This window comes from Candoia aspera, chromosome 3, assembly GCF_035149785.1.
Source record: "Candoia aspera isolate rCanAsp1 chromosome 3, rCanAsp1.hap2, whole genome shotgun sequence".
NCBI classification, from domain to species: Eukaryota; Metazoa; Chordata; class Lepidosauria; order Squamata; family Boidae; genus Candoia; species Candoia aspera.
Genome location: NC_086155.1, coordinates 11695255 through 11714370, shown reverse-complemented (window position 1 = coordinate 11714370; position 19116 = coordinate 11695255). Strand labels below are relative to the sequence as shown.

The window sequence follows — 19116 nt, the reverse complement described above, 5'->3', positions numbered from 1 at the left end:
TACTGCGTACAGTTTTGGCCACCAGAGTTCAGAATGGACAGTGAAAAAGTTCAGAGGAGGCTACCAAGATAGTGAAGGGTCTGGAAACCAAGCCATATGAGGAACAGTTAAAGGATCTGTGCATCTAACCTATAGAAAAGACCCCTGGGGAGATAACGTTGGCAGTCTTCAAATATCTGAAGCGTTGACCCACCGAGGAGGGAATGGACCTATTTTCTGTTCCTCCGGAGGGCAGGATTAAAATGGATGGGTTAAAGTTACATGGAAGAAAGCTCAGGAAGAACTTCCTAACTAAGTTGTCAGCCAACAGAACAGGCAGCCATGTGGTGTGACAATTTCTCCTTCAGTAGAGATTTTCAAACAGAGGCCGAATGGTTCGGTCTTACAGATGTCCTAATGGAACCTGCACAAAGTAGAGGGTAAAACTAGATCAGTGTTTCTCAACCTCGGTAACTTTAAAATGTGTAGACTTCAACTTCCAACAAGTTGAAGTTCACACATCTTAAAGTTGCTGAGGTTGAGAAACAGTGAGGTAAAGAATAAAGAACTGGAAAGTTACGTACATTTCAAAGCTTTCTCAAAACTAAAGCCTCACCTAATAAGTCACCCACAGTCCTAGTAAGTATCTAATTTCGCTTGGCAATATATTAATACATACTGGCTCAGTTTTACACAACCAGTCAGAAAGTCTTGGACAAGGGAAATGACAGCAAAGGATGAAAAATACATTGTGGGGAGAGCAGCCCTTTTGTTTATTCAAATTTTCTTGAGGGTTTTTTTTTTTTTCTGAATTGAAAAACATTAGGATTATGAAGCATTTTCTTTTAGGATGAGGAACAAAGAATGTGCTCTACCTCCTGGACCTGTCTATCTGTCTTTAAGATCAACAAAAAAGCTGAAAGAAAATATAATTTACTATTTTACTGAAAGATAAACATTCAGGATATATTAAACACTATTTTAACCACATTGGCATATTTTCCTAATGTACTATATGTAAATTAAATGATAATTGAATGATTTATAATGTGATAATTTGAGGTAAAGTGATTTATCTAATTATACTTCTGTATTTATGCATCAACCACTATTATACGTTCAATAAACTATTTCATGAAAAACGAGTTACACATAATACATTTTATATTCTGAATTAAATTATGTAAGAACTGCAAAGAGTGGTAAAACAATATATTTCCCTGAGGGACCGCCTCATCCCCATTACATCAACCCGTCCCACCCAGTCAGGCAGAGAGGGCATGCTACAGACCCCGTCCATGAGAGATTGTCGATTGGCAGGGTCCAGGAAGCGGGCCTTCTCTGCCGTGGCCCCTGGCCTCTGGAACAAGCTATCCCTGGGGGTAAGACAGGCCCCCACTCTCCCAGCCTTTTGAAAGGGGGTAAAAACTTGGCTATGCCATCTTGCTTGGCGTATGAGGAGGGGTAACCAATCCTGGAGGTGGTTAGCACCTTGAAGAGGCTCCCATGAATTAAATTAGGAACTTTTTAACATCTCCATCTTGGTTTGTATATTTTTACTTAAGAATATTGTTCTTATTGTATTTTATTCTTTATGTATGCTAGTTTTATTGTAAACGGCCCAGAGTCACTGTTTGAGTGAGATGGGTAGTGACTAAATTTGAAATATAAATAAATATAAATATTTCCATTTCTTTTAAATTTCCTCCAGGAAAAAAAAAAACTTAGTTCCTGCATCCAAAAGTTCCTTGAAGTTTGTATCTCTGGTAAATACCAAGTCTACACTAAAAAACTACGAGTCAAAAACCACTTGATGGCATGTAATCAAACACCAAATCTAGTTAGCAAACAAATACCCAAGGATTCATAAAATAATCTGATGTTAAGTAGAAGAGAAAATAATTTTATAAGAGAAAAAGTCAACAATTGTACAACGTCCTGCAAAGTTCTGATTGTGGGTATAGTGGTTCAGGTGCTGGCCTAGAAACCGGAAGACTGTGAGTTCTGGTTCTCCTTAAGGCATGGAAGCTGGCTGGGTGACTTCGGGTCAATCACTCAGCCCAACACCTTTCACAGGATAGTGGTGGTATGAAAATAGGGGGCAGAATATAAATCTAAAAAAATAATGAATGTACTATCATGGATGCAAGAGAGCAAGATAAATTACCCACAACTACAGTAAATTTATGAACAGTATGCAGACTGTTCATACATCTCAAGTGTAATTAACAGACTGAAAAATGTTGGACAAGAAAAGCAACAGAAACAAATTTGAGATGGGACCTGCTGCCCTCTACTATTAAGTTTCCCCAAGAGTGAACAACAACTTGATGGCACAAAATCAAACAATATGGGGCAGTTACACTGGACAAACTGGGTGCTTCACAGAAGGCAGAATGAAAGAACATTTGAAGGATTCTTAAAAACAGGACAATCAGCATCAGCTAGAAGCAGGGTCTTACTGCTGCTAGTCCAGCACCATAACCACTAAACCACACAGATTCTTCTGTGTATATATAAACTCAATAAATGAATTGTTAAAAGGCAAGAATCAATGTTCAGAAGAAAGTTGACCACTTTTACATTCACATCAAAACACAGCATCTACATTTGAGGTGGAAAAGTGGACTTCAACTGTTGAAAGAGTTTACAAAGTACTCTTCAGCATACCTACATCAATGGAGTACCTAAGTGGATTTTTTCTGGAGAAGTCACATCATCAAGCATTTCTGTTACCCTAAAGAGCCCATTCTGGCATATAATGGAAAATTATAATGGTGAGGCCACCAGCAGGGGCTGCCATTTTGACTTGCTTTAATGATCTAGGCGATTGTGGGCAATTTAAATTAAATTTGGCTCCCAGACTTGGCTACCTCCAAAATTGGGGACATTTAATTAAAATTTACATTGCAATTCTGACTGGAGTGAGAATTACTGCTTTCCAAATTGCCACCTTCAGCCAGTGCTTTGGGAAGGCTGTCTGAGAGTGACAAGTGTGAGCATTGTGTTAATTATAAAATGTGGGTGGAGAGAAGGTCCCGGAACTTCGTGCTGCCAAAGAGCACTGCCCAAAAATGGCAGTGTGATTTTCTGCTAGCTTTCAGTAGAAGATAGTTAGTATGTTTTCTACTACAGATTAAGGTTACTATGGTAACTAATCATTTTGGCCAGGTGAAGAGGTTGAATTTAATTGTCCTCTTTTCAGATGTTAATTTTTGCACCTGGGGAGAAGAACTTGCCTGGACTTGTTTTAGTTTCAGTTTCCCTTCTGTGTAGGCATATAGGGAGTTAAGCAGCTCTCACTGAGAGCCTGTAAATATGTTTGTAAATAAAATTATTTTTATAGAAATGCCTGGTGTGTGACTTTTCTGATCTCTCCTGGGCCAAAGGCTTTCCTAGCAATCTGCTAACAGACACCAGATACTGTGAGGCAAGTTTACACCAATAATTTTATCTTTGCAGATGAATTACACGTTTATAATTTTAGAAACAGAGTGATATCCATATCACACGAAGCCACAATTTTGGTACCTAAGCTTTCTTGAATGAGCCACCTATTGCATTAGGCCACTGTGGTGAAGGGAAAACATCAGCCTCAGCGCCTGAGTGTAAGTGCCTGCAGACTCAGGGAGGCTAAGATTAAAGGCTGCTCTGTCAAAAGGGCAGGGTGGGGGATGAAGTACAAGCCCCCCACGGCAGCTGCCAAGCCTGTGGAGAAAATGCTAGCAGGAATTGTTGCAGAATGCTGGGAAAGCCTTTAGCCCAGGAGAGATCAGAAAAGTCACACACCAGGCATTTCTATAAAAATAATTTCTTTACAGAAAGCAAAACAAAAGCAAAACATATTTAAAGGATGTGGCTCTCATTGAGAGCAACCTAGCTTGCTACATGCCGGCACAGAAGAGAAAGAGGAAGTGAAACAAATCCGGGCAGGTTCCTCCCCCCCAGGCGATTGCCATCAAGCACGTGAAAGGAGACAATCAAATACAACCTCTTCACCCGGCCAAAATGATTAGGTACAATAGCAGTCTTAATCGTTAGTAGGAAAACATCAACAGGAATTACCCTTAGAAGGCTATAAACTGACTTATCCAGGCTAAATCAGGGTTACAAACAGTCTCCCACCCTTTTATGCTACCTGGCTGTGACCCCGCTTATTTTTCAGGCCCAGAATAAAGCTGGTTCCTCAGAAGAAAGGAGGAGACCAGAGACTTCTGAAGAAGGGAGTTGTCTTTATTGCAGCACCTATTGAGTCTCCTGGTGCAAAAGTGAAAGTAACTACATGCTACATGGCTCCCCTTTCTTACAGTATGTAAAGCAACCAGCTCAGACCTCGAAAAGTCAAGTCTCCTTCAGTCAAGCTCAACTCTGCAGACTTCATGGTCATGCCTGTGCAGTATTCTTGGCAACAATAACAGAAGTGGTTTCCTAATGTCTTCTCCTGAGAAGACAACTTTGGTTTCCCAATCTAGCCTCCAGCCCTGTGGATGCCCTGGTGCTCTCCCATCCAAGTACTACGCAGGCTTGACCCTACCTATATTCCAAGCCCAGGTGGGCCAGGTGGCCCTAACCGCACACTTGGAGGGCATGAGGTTGGCCAAGCCAACAAAGCGTATGCAAACAAATGCTTAAGGCAGAGGTTAGTCTTGAGTGGATAGGTACCAGAGAGAAATTGCAACTGTTTAATAGTGAGGAAAGGCATTCTGCATGTGTTCCATGATACTCTTGCTTTGAAAACCAACAGCAAAAAGTTTGTCTGCAATCTTTTGCTAATTTCTGTCCCGGCGTTCGGACATGTATTACACTTATTTTTGCTTTTTAAAAAACGGGCAAAACGAGTAACTATACTGTATTTCCTTAAACGGTAGCTGATGCCAAGGCAATCCGACAAAAGGGAGAGGGCGGGATGGGGCTGCGCTAAATCAGGGCTACGAACAGTCTCCCACCCTTTTATGCTACCTGGCTGTGACCCAGCTTATTTTTCAGGCCCAGAATAAAACTGGTTCCTCAGAAGAAAGGAGGAGACCAGAGACTTCTGAAGAAGGGAGTTGCTTTATTGCAACACCTACTGAGCCCCGCAAGCAGCGTTTTCTCTCCGCCCCCACCCTCCCCTGTTTACCGGGCAGGGGGTTTATAACCTTGGCGCACCTTCGGCGACTCTCCAGTCCAGCGCCGAGCGCTGCGGGCTGAAGGGATTTCCGCGCGCTTCCCGGAGCATCTGCAGCCGCTCTCCCGGACAAGGCGCGAGATCGGCCTCCCGGGCTTCAGGCGAGACCGGCGGCGGCCCTCGCAGCGAGGGAAAGCCGAGGGGGCCGCGATGCCGGCTTCGGCGCGGCGCACGTGGGGCCCCGGCGCCGCGCGTCTCCTGCTGGCGGTATGGAGAGGAAGGAAAGGGATGGGGACGCGGGAGGCGGGCGGGGAAGCGGAGGGCTGCTCCCGCTGCTGGGCCGCTTGGTCCGCGGCTCGCCCACCGCAGCCGGTTGCCTTGCGGGAGGGGGCGGGGGCAACCCCAGCCGGGGGCTTCCCTGTGGGGCGCGCGCGGGCACCCGCACTCCGGACGGAGACGCTCCTGCGCCAGGCGAAGAGCCCGCCGGCTGCGAGCGGCTCCCCTTCTCTCGCGTTGTGCGCCGGGGGGCTTGGCAACCTGGGAGGGGGTGCTGGACGCTGTCCTCGCCCGGCTGCTGCTCCTAGCCAATTTTTCCTGGTTCTCCAACGGAGCTTGCACTCGGTTTCTTCGAGGACAATGCTGGCAAAGTTGAACGCTGTGAGGATGATCAGAATAGAATTTGTGGGCTTCTTTTTGCGGCAGAATCCTCTTGAAGTCTGGTGAGCGAAGGGGCAAGGTTGTTCTCCCAATGGGAGCTGGGGTTCATGGCCGTTAACCATGGTTAGTTGTGGTGGAGTGTGCTTGGTGGAGGGGTGGGGATTGCTCCACAACTCAGTAAAGCTAAACATGTTTAACGTGGAATGCGAATGGACCAATTGCTCCTCAAAAGAGGAGAAAAAGTCCATTATTTGAAAAAAATTAAAACAAGATATACTTAATTTGCCTACAAGAGACACATATTAGGACAAACTAATAAAAATCCCCAACTAAAACCAGAACTTGTATTGACTGATGAGTATGCCAGATTTGTTGTGGTGGAAATTAATTTACATGGGACTAAGACTTTGATTCTGGGAATGTATGCTCCAAAGGAACACAAAGTACTGTTTTATAAACAATTTATGGAGAGATTAATAGGTTTTTCTTATGAAAATTGGTGTTTGATGGGGGATTGGAATGAAGTCACCACCCCACAACTGGAGAGGACTTCTGAGAAAAACATTAAAAACACTCAAGGCAAATTATGAAAAGTTTTCTTTGATTTGTTGGATAATTTAGGGCTCGTTGTTATATGGAGACAGAAAAAAGGTAATTCAAGAGATATACCTACTTTTCTGAAAGACATTAGATCCTTTTTGAGAATGATTTGGATTTCCAAGAACTTTGCTACGAAGGTTTCTAAATGTTGGCAGATTGCTAGGAAAGCCTTTAGCCCTGGAGAGATCAGAAAAGTCACACACCAGGCATTTCTATAAAATAATTTTATTTACAGAAAGCAAAACATCTTTAAAGGCTTCTGCATTCTTACAGGTTCTCAGTGAGAGCTGCTTAACTCTCTACATGCCTACACAGAAGGGAAACTGAAACTAAAACAAGTCCAGGCAAGTTCTTCCCCCCAGGTGCAAAAATTAACATCCGAAAAAGGGGACAATTAAATTCAACCTCTTCACCCGGCCAAAATGATTAGTTACCATAATAACCTTAATCTGTAGTAGAAAACACATTAACACTCCCCTTTTTATACTACAGAATAAGATGCAAACCAATTTTCTTTGATAACTCTGTTTTTCCATTCACATTATTTTAACATTATCTCCCCTTTGGTTTAACAGAAAGCTACCATCCTTCTTCCTGTGTATTTCTAAACCTAGGTTATTTGTTACAATTCCAAGGCTTTCTAATATGAAATGGCTTTTCGTGCAGGCTTCAAAATCAAGCCTTTGTTTTTCTGTTGGTGTGAACAGCAGCAAATCATCAACATAAATGCACAGATACATACAGCCTTGTTTGTCTTTCTTCATATATACACATGGATCTGCTTTTCCTTTTTCAAAACCAAAATTCTGCAGTTTTTCATCTAATTTTTGGTTCCAGGATCTAGCAGCTTGTTTTAACCCATAGATTGACTTCTGCAGTTCACAGACTAGATTCTCCCCTTTTTCATAGCCAGGGGGTTGCTGCATGTATAATTTGTGGTCTAAATCATCATAGAGAAATGCAGTTTGAATGTCATAGCAGTGAACTGACATTCCTTTGAGTGCAGCAATTTTTAACAGTAATCTAATTGATTCACCTTTAGTAACTGGTGCAAAAGTCTTGTCAAAGTCTAAATCTTTCCTTTGAACCTTTTTGCAACTAACCTTGCTTTATATTTTTGGATTTTGCCATCAGCATCCCTTTTCAGTTTGAAATCCCACCTGCAACCTAGACAGCGTTCATTGGGAGGTAGATTTACCAGTTTCCATGTTTTATTTTCTTTCAAGGATGCTAACTCCTGTTGCATGGCAGAATGCCAATTTTGTGCAATCTCAGGTGGTAAAGCATTCACTTGTTCTAAAGACTCAGGTTCTGTGAATATGTGAAAAGCCTTTACTGTTTCAGTCTGAAAACGTGATAGAGGAACGCCTTTATTACTCCTCTGAGATCTGCAAGGTAATACAGGGCTTAACTTTTGACTCCTATCACTTTCCTGAGAAGCCTCTGTCTCATCAGACAGATCTTCAGTTTGCGTTTCTGGTTTAACGTCCTGATCAGGCAAAAGATCACCATCAGCAAGTCCTTGCTGTTCTCTTGTGGTGGTCAGATCAACTGGAGAGCTAGAGTTTAATCTCCCCCAGTTTTGTTCAGCAAAAGAAGCGCTTTTGCTAATTATCAATTTCTCTCCCATTATGAACCTGTAGCTCCTCTGGCTTTGTTCATAGCCAACAAAGATGGCTTTCTTTGTTGTGAGGCCTCCTTTCCTTCTCTGTTGTTTTGGAATATGAACCCAAGCAGTGCTACCAAACACTCTAAGATGGTTTACCTTTGGTTTCACACCATAAAACAAATGCAATGGAGTGTCCTGAATCACAGAGTTATATAATCTGTTTTGTACATAACAGGCAGTAGATATTTGTTGGCAGATTGCTAGGAAAGCCTTTAGCCCTGGAGAGATCAGAAAAGTCACACACCAGGCATTTCTATAAAATAATTTTATTTACAGAAAGCAAAACATCTTTAAAGGCTTCTGCATTCTTACAGGTTCTCAGTGAGAGCTGCTTAACTCTCTACATGCCTACACAGAAGGGAAACTGAAACTAAAACAAGTCCAGGCAAGTTCTTCCCCCCAGATGCAAAAATTAACATCCGAAAAAGGGGACAATTAAATTTAACCTCTTCACCCTGCCAAAATGATTAGTTACCATAGTAACCTTAATCTGTAGTAGAAAACATTAACGCTCAAGTAAAGATATTACCAAAGACTTTTTCAGAACATAATCCTGTGAGTTTAGTTTATAAAAGCAAATCTAAGTCTTCCAGATGGAAATTGAATGAAATGTTAAAAAAAAAAAGTAATAGTGGAGGATTGTAAAAAGAAATTAAAAGAATTTTTTGAAAATAATGTAGGTAAAGGCGCTGATTTAAGAATGGTTTGGAATGCAAGTAAAGCTTTTATTAGAGGTTATTTTATACGACACTAGTGAACTTAAAAATAAGAGTCAGGAGAAAACAAGCTATTTTGGATGAAATAAAGAGAAAAGAAGAAGAATTAAGGAAATTTCCAGAGAAGATAAGTATTTCTCAACAAATTAAGCTTTTATGACAAAAGTTATCTACGTTAACAGTAAGAGAAACGGAAATAAAAATGATTTATGTAAAGCAAAAATATTTTGAGTTTGCGAATAAACCAGGGAAGTGGCTAGCATATAAATTACAGAAAGAAAAGAAAATTATACTGGAATTACAAGAGGGAAATTGTATTAACTGACAATGCGGCCTCACAAAAAGCATTTCATCAATATTACTCCAATTTATATAAGGGAAACAAAACCTTGCTAGAGAAAATAGATTAATAGCTAAAAAACAAAGTTTATCAAGGATTCCTGAGAGACAGGCAGGGCCGCAACTGAGGGGGTGGGGAGCAAGCGGGGCATGTGCTGCACTGGGGAGGCGCCAAAATGAGCGCGGGGGTGCCAAAATGGGCACGGAATCCATGTTTGCTCCGGGTGACACAGACCCTAGTTGTGAGCCTGGAGACAGGGACAGATTATGACTGGACCGATAATGATAGGGAAGTTTCTGAAGCTATAAAGAAGATTAAACTAGGAAAGGTGCCTGGACGAGATGGATTATCAGGTTCTTATTACAGATGTTTTGAGGATGAACTTTTACAACCTTTACAAAACACGATGAATTCTATCCTACAGGGAGGAAAAATGCTGGAAAGAGGCCGATATAGTACTAACTTCCAAAGCTGGACAAGATTGGACTCTTACCAAGAAATGATAGGCTGATATAATGATTGAATAATGCCTACAAGTTGTTCACAATAATTCTAGCTGATAGACTGAAAATAAATTTGCAAGAATTTATTCATGAGGATCAATGTGGGTTTTTACCTAAAAGACAACGTTAGGAATGTGTTGGGCATTTTGGAATATTTGGAGCAACATAATGAAAAAGAAGCCACATTGATTTTCTTAGATGCAGAGAAGGCCTTTGACAATTTGAACTGGGCTTTCCTGTTCAAGGTTTTGGAAGATACGAATTTTGAAGGAATAATGGGGAAACACAAATGGCTAACTTATCATGAGATACTAGAATTTTGTCAAGGGGAATATAAAAAAATCAAGAGAACTGATGGCAGAGGGTTACAGTTGTTAATGGTTCTCTTATTTACAATTATCAGAAAGGTTTTAAGCAGACAAAAGAATGTATGGTTTTGTACATTGTAAAACTGAGTTTGAAATAGAATTGTGTACGAATGATGAACATGTAATTGCCAAAACGTATAAACTTTTATTGAAATTTGAAACAGAAGAACAAGTGAAAGAATGTATGATAAAGTGGGCTAAAAACATTGGCTATAATATACAGATGGAACAGTGGGAAAATATGGCTGAAAGGATTGAAATTTACATTATAATCTTAAAAGAGAATTTTTATAAAATGATGTACCGTTGGTATATGTCACCAGAGAAATTGTCTAGAATGTATAAAGGAATTTCAGATTTATGTTGGAAATGTGAACAAGAAGGAACATTTTACCTTGTTTGGTGGACGTGTAAAAAAAGCTAGAAAATCTTGGATTCAAATACATACATTCTGGGAGTTGAAGTCCACACGTCTTAAAGTTGCCAAGGTTGAGAAACACTGCTATAGACGTACCATGCTGAGCTTATATCTTTGTCTTTCCTAGCAAGGCATATATTTGATCTTTATAAATGACCTTGACTTTCAGTCAACTCCAAAAACCTGACTTCTGCAGAACCATACAAATTTACAAGTCAGCTTATAAATTACAAGTTAATTCCCACCTCACCTATGGTTTCTTCTCATTTTTCTTTACTGTTAACGAAGTATTGGCTTCTCCTTGTGTTCACAGTTCATTCACCCCCTTTTCCTGTTACAAGTAACAAACAGGTTATTCATTTATAAAGAGTAATATCTTTATTACACTATTTAATCAGCACAAACTGAAAGACAAACATATAGTTATTTGTCTACATGGGTGTATAGACTAAGCCAGCAGAATTAAAAAGAAACAAGGGTACATACAAGAAAACATTCAGACTGACATGTTAGAATAATAAAAGAGTAATCTTAAAAAGGGGAACCAAAATAAAAAGGAGAAGAAATCAAGATAATTATAGACCAGTAAAAGAGTAAAATGAACTAAAAAGAATGGAGTGATTTATATTCCCATTTTTATTTTTGGTCACCTCAAGACAGCATACATAGTTAATGCTCCTGTCTCCGGTCTTCCTCATAACAGCCACCCAGATCATTCTCTCATATTTGGTGGCAATGTTGTAAGGCTCAGCAATTCTGGAAAATTATTTATTTTTAAAATTTATTTTATATCCTGCCTTTATTATTTTTTAGAAATAACTCATCCTTCTTCCTCCTATTTTTCCCCACAACAACAACCCTGTGAGGTGAGTTGGGCTGAGAGAGAGGGAGTGGCCAAGGTCACCCAGCCGGCTTTGTGCCTAAGGTGGGACTAGAATTCACAGCACTGTGGCCGCTATGCCAACCTGGTTCTTGGTTTAAGGACTGTGGGCTTCACTTAGGAATAGGCATCTAACAAACTAACAGGAATATAATATAATAACTGCCTAGGTAAGTACAAAATAAAACACTAATTCCTCAGAAGGCTAATAGAAAATAATAATAATTAGACTTTATTATTTATTTATTTATTTATTTTCTAGCCCACCTTTGTTAATTTTATAAAAAACTCAAGGCGGTGGACATCTAATACTCCTTCCTCCTCCTCTTTTCCCCACAACAACCCTGTGAGGGGAGTTGGGCTAAGAGAGAGGGACTGGCCCAAGGTCACCCAGCCGGCTTTCGGGCCTAATGCTGGAGATAAATCATATCTAGCTGATGGTGGTTGACTGAATTCAACTGCCGTTAGTTACCATATTTTATGTGCAAGCGGCATGCTGGTTGTGACTTTCAAAGCCTTCCATAACAAAGGATCTGGTTTCTTAAGGGACCGCCTTTCTCTGTCTGCCTTGTACATTTGGGCAGAGTGGGTGTGCTCCAGGCCGCTCCTATTAAACACTGTTATCTTGTGGGACTGAGGAAGGGTGTTGTTATTATTATTATTATTATTATTATTATTATTATTGTTGCAATGCACTCTACATGGGGCTGCCCTTGAAGACCACCTAGATGCTACAGGTGGTACAAAATGCAGCGGTGCAAACAGTAGTGGGTGTTTCTCACTATGCCTGCATGTCCCCACTGCTGTACGAGCTGCATCTGTTGCCAGCTGGCTTCCAGGTGCAATTCAAGGTGCTGGTCATTCTCGATAAAGCCCTTTATGGCACAGGGCCTGGATACCTGAGGGACCACTACCTCCAACTGTTTCTTCTCACCTGGTACATTCAAGCAGATTGGGTACGCTTCAGGTCCCTTCTATTAATTGTTGTCATCTTACAGGACCAAAGAAGCATGCCTTCTCTGTTGTGGCCCCCGCCCTTTGGAACAGCATCCCCCCCGAGATATGAGATTATTTCAATTCCTGTGATGTGGGGCTATCCTTGAAGATCATCCAGAAACTACAATTGTTCCAGAATGTGGTGGCATGCACAGTCTTGGGCGCCCCTCTGTTTGCTATAGTACACCATTGCTGCACAAGCTGTACTGACTCCCAGTTTTCTTCTGGGTACAATTCAAGGTGTTGGTTGTTAGAATTTTGTTTTCCTTACCAAGTTTGTTTCTGAGCCGGGATCAAAGAAACAGGCATTGCATGAAATTAAGTTCTTTATTTGTCACCCAAGAGCAGAAGCAATGACAGCAAGCTGTTAGGTGGGCGGCTGCGCAGGACCCTCTTGTTACAGCACATTATATACATTCCATTCAACTCCTCCCTTAGAATGCCACCTCTTACTCAGTTACCCATACTCCATCTTAACACCATTCCATATCAGGAACTTCCTTCCATCCTTGCTAGGGCCCCTTGACCGTTATTAAACAATACCTTTCCTCCGAAGAAGCTATCTATGGAATGTACACCTTATCTTTCTATGGGCATAGCTATCTATCAAGGCCTGTTAGAAAGGAAGAGTAAGAAGGCCAACAAAACTCTTCAGGGAAATAAAACATGGTTTCAGAGCCATAATAAAAGTGCAGATGTTCTAATATATGAATATTGAATATAAAATATATGAATATGAAATACATTTGTATTTAAGTTCTATATATGTAACATCGTCTATCATGGTTATCACCTTTAAAGCCTTGCATGGCCTGGGACCAGATTATTTGCAGGGCCACCTCTTCTTGAGGATATCTGCCCATTCCACCAGTCAGATAGGGTGGGCACCTTCCCTTCAGCGTTGTTCCCTAGGGAACCTTGGAGGCATGCCTTCTCCATAGTGGCCCCTGTTCTGTGGCATATCTTCCCTCTGAGATCCAGCAAGCCTCCACTCTCCTAGCCTTCTGGAAGGCCTTAAGAAGCTGTTTTTTTCTCTCAACCATTGATATCAGGTGAGGCTGCAGCCCAGTGATTGTAATCGATCGGTTGCGATGCGTCGTTGAGGATGCCGGGATCTCTTTTCTTGGATGTTGGTTTTATTCTCCTTTTTAGTTTTTAGTATTGTTTTGTGAGCTGCCCAGAGTTGTGGCACATAAGATGGGCAGCTGTATAAGAGAGCCAGTTTGGTCTAGTGGTTAAGGTTCTGGGCTAGAAACCCAGAGACGGTGAGTTCTAGTCCCACCTTAGGCCTGAAAGCCGGCTGAGTGACCTTGGGCCAGTCACTCTCTCTCAGCCCAACTCAACGGATTGTTGTGGGGAAAATAGGGGAAGGAAGGAATATTAGGTATGTTCCCTGCCTCGAGTTATTTATAAAAATAATAAAGGGATAGAAAAAATAAATAAAAATAAGCCTTTTAAATGAATAAAATTAATTGCAAGCTTGCAAAAAAAGGAGAAGATCATTCCCTGAGATATCAACACAAATTCAAATCAATATGGATAACAGTATAGTTCTATTTCTAATTAGATAGGCTTTGACATTGGGAGAAATAAGCCACATTTTATTTAGCTGTTAGATTTCCTGCTTTTATTTCAAGAGCTCAAGGCAGTGTACAAGCACTGTCTTCCAATGTTTCCTCATAACAACCTTTTGAAGTAGATTGAGGCTTATTGAATAATAACCGTATTTAGGCATAATGGTGTAAAATACTAGAATAGCATGCTTTTGCTGAGTGTCTGTCCTGAACAAGTCTGCAGGAAAAGGCTGCATTGTCTGGAAGAAAGCTGGAGGCACAAGAATCATTCATTCATGGTCCTGGTGTAATGTCAGAATGCAGCAGGCATCTCCCCATCTCCTCTTGACTTGTAATGTGGAAATGGTGTAAGTAAATCATGCTGCTGCTGAGAGAAATCATACTGGCCCTTTAAATTGCTATAAGGAATTGCCATTATAAAAAAGTGATTTAAAGGTGTGTATTTTTGTTTTCCAGATCCAGAGATATTTTAGGGAGTTAACCTGCCTCCATTCTGTTGTATCCTGTTGATAGTTATTTTCTTCCACAATTCACAAAGCTTTATGGTGGAACATTCAAACTGTTGGTATATATTTTAGGAAGACAAAGTTGGCCTTTGATTACTCTAAAACAAAAGTGGTGTGGTTTACTGAATGCATACGATCTGTAACTGAAAGTGGATGATTAATGGCATCAATTTAGAACAATCAAAGGCTTCAAACATCTGGGAGTTACTGACTATTCCTCTTTACAAGCCTATAACACTGCTAATGCTATTTTACAATTTGCTAGTACCCATAACCATATTAATGTTCTTCCTGCCCTAAATTAATTCAAAGCCTAGCACTGAGCTTCTTGCTTTATGATTCTCGGATTTGCTGCTATAGGTAGGGCAATCCAAGTTCATAAGAGGTATTCTTCTGGTCCCTTGGTGCCACTTGTAAAGTCTGTGGCATTTCTTTTAAGGATAATAATTTCCTGCTTCATGAGTAAATTGTCACCTCTGTTTTAGTTGAGGATAATCCTCTGTTCTATTCCTTGGACAAAACTTGATGTATGATATTGTGATCTCAGCCTGCAAGTTAGCAGAGTCCAACCTGGTTAAAATTGTATGGGAGACACTGGTGAATACTAGGTCTGTAGGCTAGCCTGAGAATCTGAAAACTATCACAGAAGGCAAACCAGGTCCATGACACTGCCAAGAAAACTACATTATGTGTTGGCAGATTGCTAGGAAAGCCTTTGGCCCAGGAGAAATCAGAAAAGTCACACACCAGGCATTTCTATAAAATAATTTTATTTACAGAAAGCAAACATATTTACAGGCTCTCAGTGAGAGCTGCTTAACTCTCTACATGCCTACACAGAAGGGAAACAAACTAAAACAAGTCCAGGCAAGTTCTTCCCCCCAGGTGCAAAAATTAACATCCGAAAAGAGGACAATTAAATTCAACCTCTTCACCCGGCCACAATGATTAGTTACCATAGTAACCTTAATCTGTAGTAGAAAACATATTAACATTATGTCCATGTATGAGAGTCCAGCTGAACCCAAGGCATACTGTAAATCAAATAATGGAAGGGGGAAATCACTTTTGGATCAAACACTAGGCAACTGTGGATTGTAGGTTTGTGGCAGCATTCTCATGTAACATACAGCCAGGATTTTAACCATCATTGAAACATCATGGTGCTAAATGATAATGTGGTTTAAATCTTTTTGTTTTAGTATGAGCTGTACTATGCTTAACCTTATATGGTGATGAAGTTATGACAGCTTTTTCAGCAAACCACAGCTAAAATATTCTGGATTAGTTTGGTAAGGAGACTCAATTCAAGAGAGAAACAAATGAAACACTTTGTGGTGTAGTGTCATATATGGACCTGGCCTGTGTATTTTCTCATGATAGGTCATGATGATGGATGCACGTTTCCTACAATAACTTCCTTACCTTAGTTCTTTTTCTTGTCCATTAAGGTTCTTGCCATCCATAACTTCCATTATACCCTGGGCAAGAGTGTAAATAAGGACTATCTCAAGAGAAACCATCAGGTGAGTACACCACCAAATCCTTCAGTGAAGCACATTGGTTTAAAATGCAAATTGAAATTCCCAGTAAAATGAATTTTTATTGTTTTTTGAATTGGAATACTGAATGTATTCTGAAGTGAAATATGGATTAGATTCACACAAGGATGAACTTAATCTGAAAGTTGGGTCAATGAAGTGCAGTTGTTCATCTTCTCAAACAAATAGATCATATTAGGACTTAAAATCATCGCTGGTTTCCCACAACATTCTGAACCACCTGTTTTAGCATGTGGAGTGACTACAGCAGTGAATCTCTGGCCGTATGTTGCTAAGCTTGAGCAGATTTTAGGTCTGTGATCTGTGATTTGCACACAACTCTTCAAATTCTGCTCCAAAAAATTCAGGCTCAAAGCCCATTGATTTGAGGGCTGCTTGATATTTTTGCTGTCATTCCCCTTACTGCTCCCTTATAAAAGTTGCAAAATGGAAGCTTAACTCGCCTCACACATCTATTTTGCAACTCTGTTTTTTAAAAATGGGCAGAACATTTCCAATACCATCCCTCAGTTATATTGCTCTGCCATTGGACACAGTCTCCTACTGCCCTTGCAAGTCATCTTTAAATTGCTTTTCCCCATCAGAAACAATACTGGCCCTTTTTTGCCTCAGGAGGTGGTTGTACCTGGCTGATCTTTTAAAGGCTTCAGTCTATGAAGGGTTGGACCTAGTTAGTACTTGGACTACAGGTCATAAGGGGATCCCGAGGCTAGACTAGCCAGGGGAGTCAAAAACTCTGGCAGAGTGGTGGAAAACATTTGGCTCGAGAGATCAGAAAAAAACACACACCAGGCATTTCTATAAAAATAAGTGTATTTACAGAAAGCATAAAACATAAGCAGTTTCCATATCCATAGGTGGACAGGCTCAAAAAACTTCTTATGTAAACATATTTACAAGCTCATGCATTCACACGAAGAGCTGGAAAAACAGGCGGCGGCGGCTGCTGGGCTAAAACGAAACTAAAACATTTCTGGTGCCTAGTCCAGGCAATAAGCAGCTTTATCTTATCTGGTAATCCTTTTCACACCCAAACCTGAGTCTGACCTGTTCACCCTGCCAATACTTAAGAAAGTATTCAATTACTATGGTAACCAGGCTACCTGGCCTCTCTGTGAATTGCTTCTTGCATAACAACCTGATATACCAACAAAAACTATCCCAAAGGCCTTCTGCACTGTTGCCCAGAAAACTGCATGGATTATGTGTCCAAGGAGTCAAATGGAACTTGAAGGAAGCTATCTGTACCTGCCCTGGTTTGAGGTCTCTTAATTGTGCATGCGTATGTCATTTAGAGCCCGTGCTGAAAAGGTTATTGCATATCAGTGTAGAAATGAACCTTTGTTGTTCTATCTAAGTCAGTACTATGGACAGCGATTGGCGACATCTCTGCAGCACCGCAGGCGGAATCCTTTCCGTTCTTACCTAGAGATGCTGAGGACTATCCTGCAACCTTCTGTCTGAACTGTAGGGACTCTGCCCAAGAGTGGTAGTTACTTGTGATTGCTTGTCCTCAACTGCTGGTCCCCGACAGCTTTCAGAATGCTTCAGAACATGATCTGAAGATCTGCTGAATAATTTGGATTGGAGAAGGGCATGTCACAAGAAGTAGATGTATAATTGAACCGTTTCATTCACAGGATGGGGACCCATTCAACAGTCTGCATTTTTTGCCTCATGTGAAACGGAGCTGGCACAATACCACCCTTGAATTTGAAGAAGAATACAATGGCAAATTCCCAAAACTGATTGGAGGGGTAAAAACAAAATGTTGACATTTATTTATTTATTTGATGGATTTATATAGGACCACCCAACTCAAACAGTGTGATTCTGGGTGGTGTACAACTTATACTTAGTTGCTTCATTATTTTTTCCCCCTAATTTTGCTACTTCACACTACTGCTAAAAAGACTGATAGTTCCATGATTCCTCAATCTTTCATCCCCCCGTTTTGTTGAATCTATGTGCATGCTTAATTTGAGGGTTTTCTTTTGAGTAGCTTTGCAGAAAATAGACACACATGAAAATCAATGAAGAGAGTTGAAATAATGCATAACCAGGTTAGAGGGAATTGATTCCTGTAAAACCTGGTGATGATGCCCAGTAACTTGGATGGCTTTATAAGGGGATTGGATACGTTCAAGGACAGGTCTGTCAAGGGCTATTAATCTTGCAGACTCATGGTGACTCTAAGCTGAAGAGCAACAACAGCAAGAGAAGGTGGATTTCTGTCTCCTGCTCATGGGCATCTGATTGGCCCCTGTAACTCATTGCTGGACTAAGATGGGCCTTAACCTGATCCAGCACACCTGTTCCTAAGGGACCATGTAATGACCCCAGAGAGCCAGTTTGGTGCAGTGGTTAAAGGCACTACGGTCAGAAAGCAAGAGTTTCTATGAGTTCTGATCCCGACTTAGGTATGAAGCCAGCTGGGGTATCCTGTCCCAGCCCAATTACGTGCAATACACCAGGGAGGCAGTTGTAAAATTTTATTGAGAAACTTGTAAACTTGTGAGGTAAACTTTACTGAGAAACTTGTGAGGTAAACTTTACTGAGAAACTTGTGAGGTAATGAACAGGCAGCAAGGAAGAGTGAGTGCAAACGTGCACCCTCTACAGAAACAAGCCCAAAAGTCCCGTGAGCTTCCCTCAAGGAAGTTTCACATTCAAAAAAAGATTAGTCTGAGTCCAGAGTCAGGTCATGAGGTTTCTGATCAGGAGTCAAGGCACGTGGAATCCAGTAAGCAGACAGTTGTCTCCAGTGACCGGTCTGGGCTTGCGGCTCCCTTTTTATAGAGGCAGATCTGGGTGGAGCTTATTTAGGACGGCGGGGCTGCTTTCTCGTGCATAGCCTTGCCGACCTCCGCTGTTCCTCCCTCCTTTCTGCTCTCCTTTCTCCAGCACTGGGAGGGGGCTGCAGCCTCCTTCATCCTCACTCATCAGCGGCCCCTGTGCCTGCTGCTCGCTGACCAGCCCCACCTCCTCTGACTGCTCAGGCGGCCGTTTATCCGGAGCTGTCTGCTTGCCCTCCAACTCTACGTCAGAGGCTGGCCGCCTGTCCTTGTCGTCTGACTCCGAGCCCAAACCCCGCATGACATGGGGTGACTTTGGTCTAGGCACTCTCTCTAAGCTTTAGAAAGAAAACAAAGGCAAACTGCATCCAAACAATGTTGCCAAGAAAACCACATGGACTTCTCCATGACTTGCCAGGAGTCAAGACTGACTCAAAGGCAAATGT

General features: G+C 41.2%; 1 protein-coding gene across 1 annotated transcript in view; it reads left to right on the top strand.

The window, feature by feature from the left end:
- Positions 1 to 12028: 12028 nt before the first annotated feature.
- LOC134493964 (cadherin-like protein 26) overlaps positions 12029 to 19116 on the top strand; it is a 29261-nt gene continuing 22173 nt past the window's right edge. The window contains exons 1-3 of the mRNA XM_063298815.1: positions 12029 to 12076; positions 15765 to 15839; positions 17516 to 17632. Coding sequence (XP_063154885.1) covers positions 12029 to 12076; positions 15765 to 15839; positions 17516 to 17632 — 240 coding nt within the window. The remainder of the gene's footprint in view (positions 12077 to 15764; positions 15840 to 17515; positions 17633 to 19116) is intronic.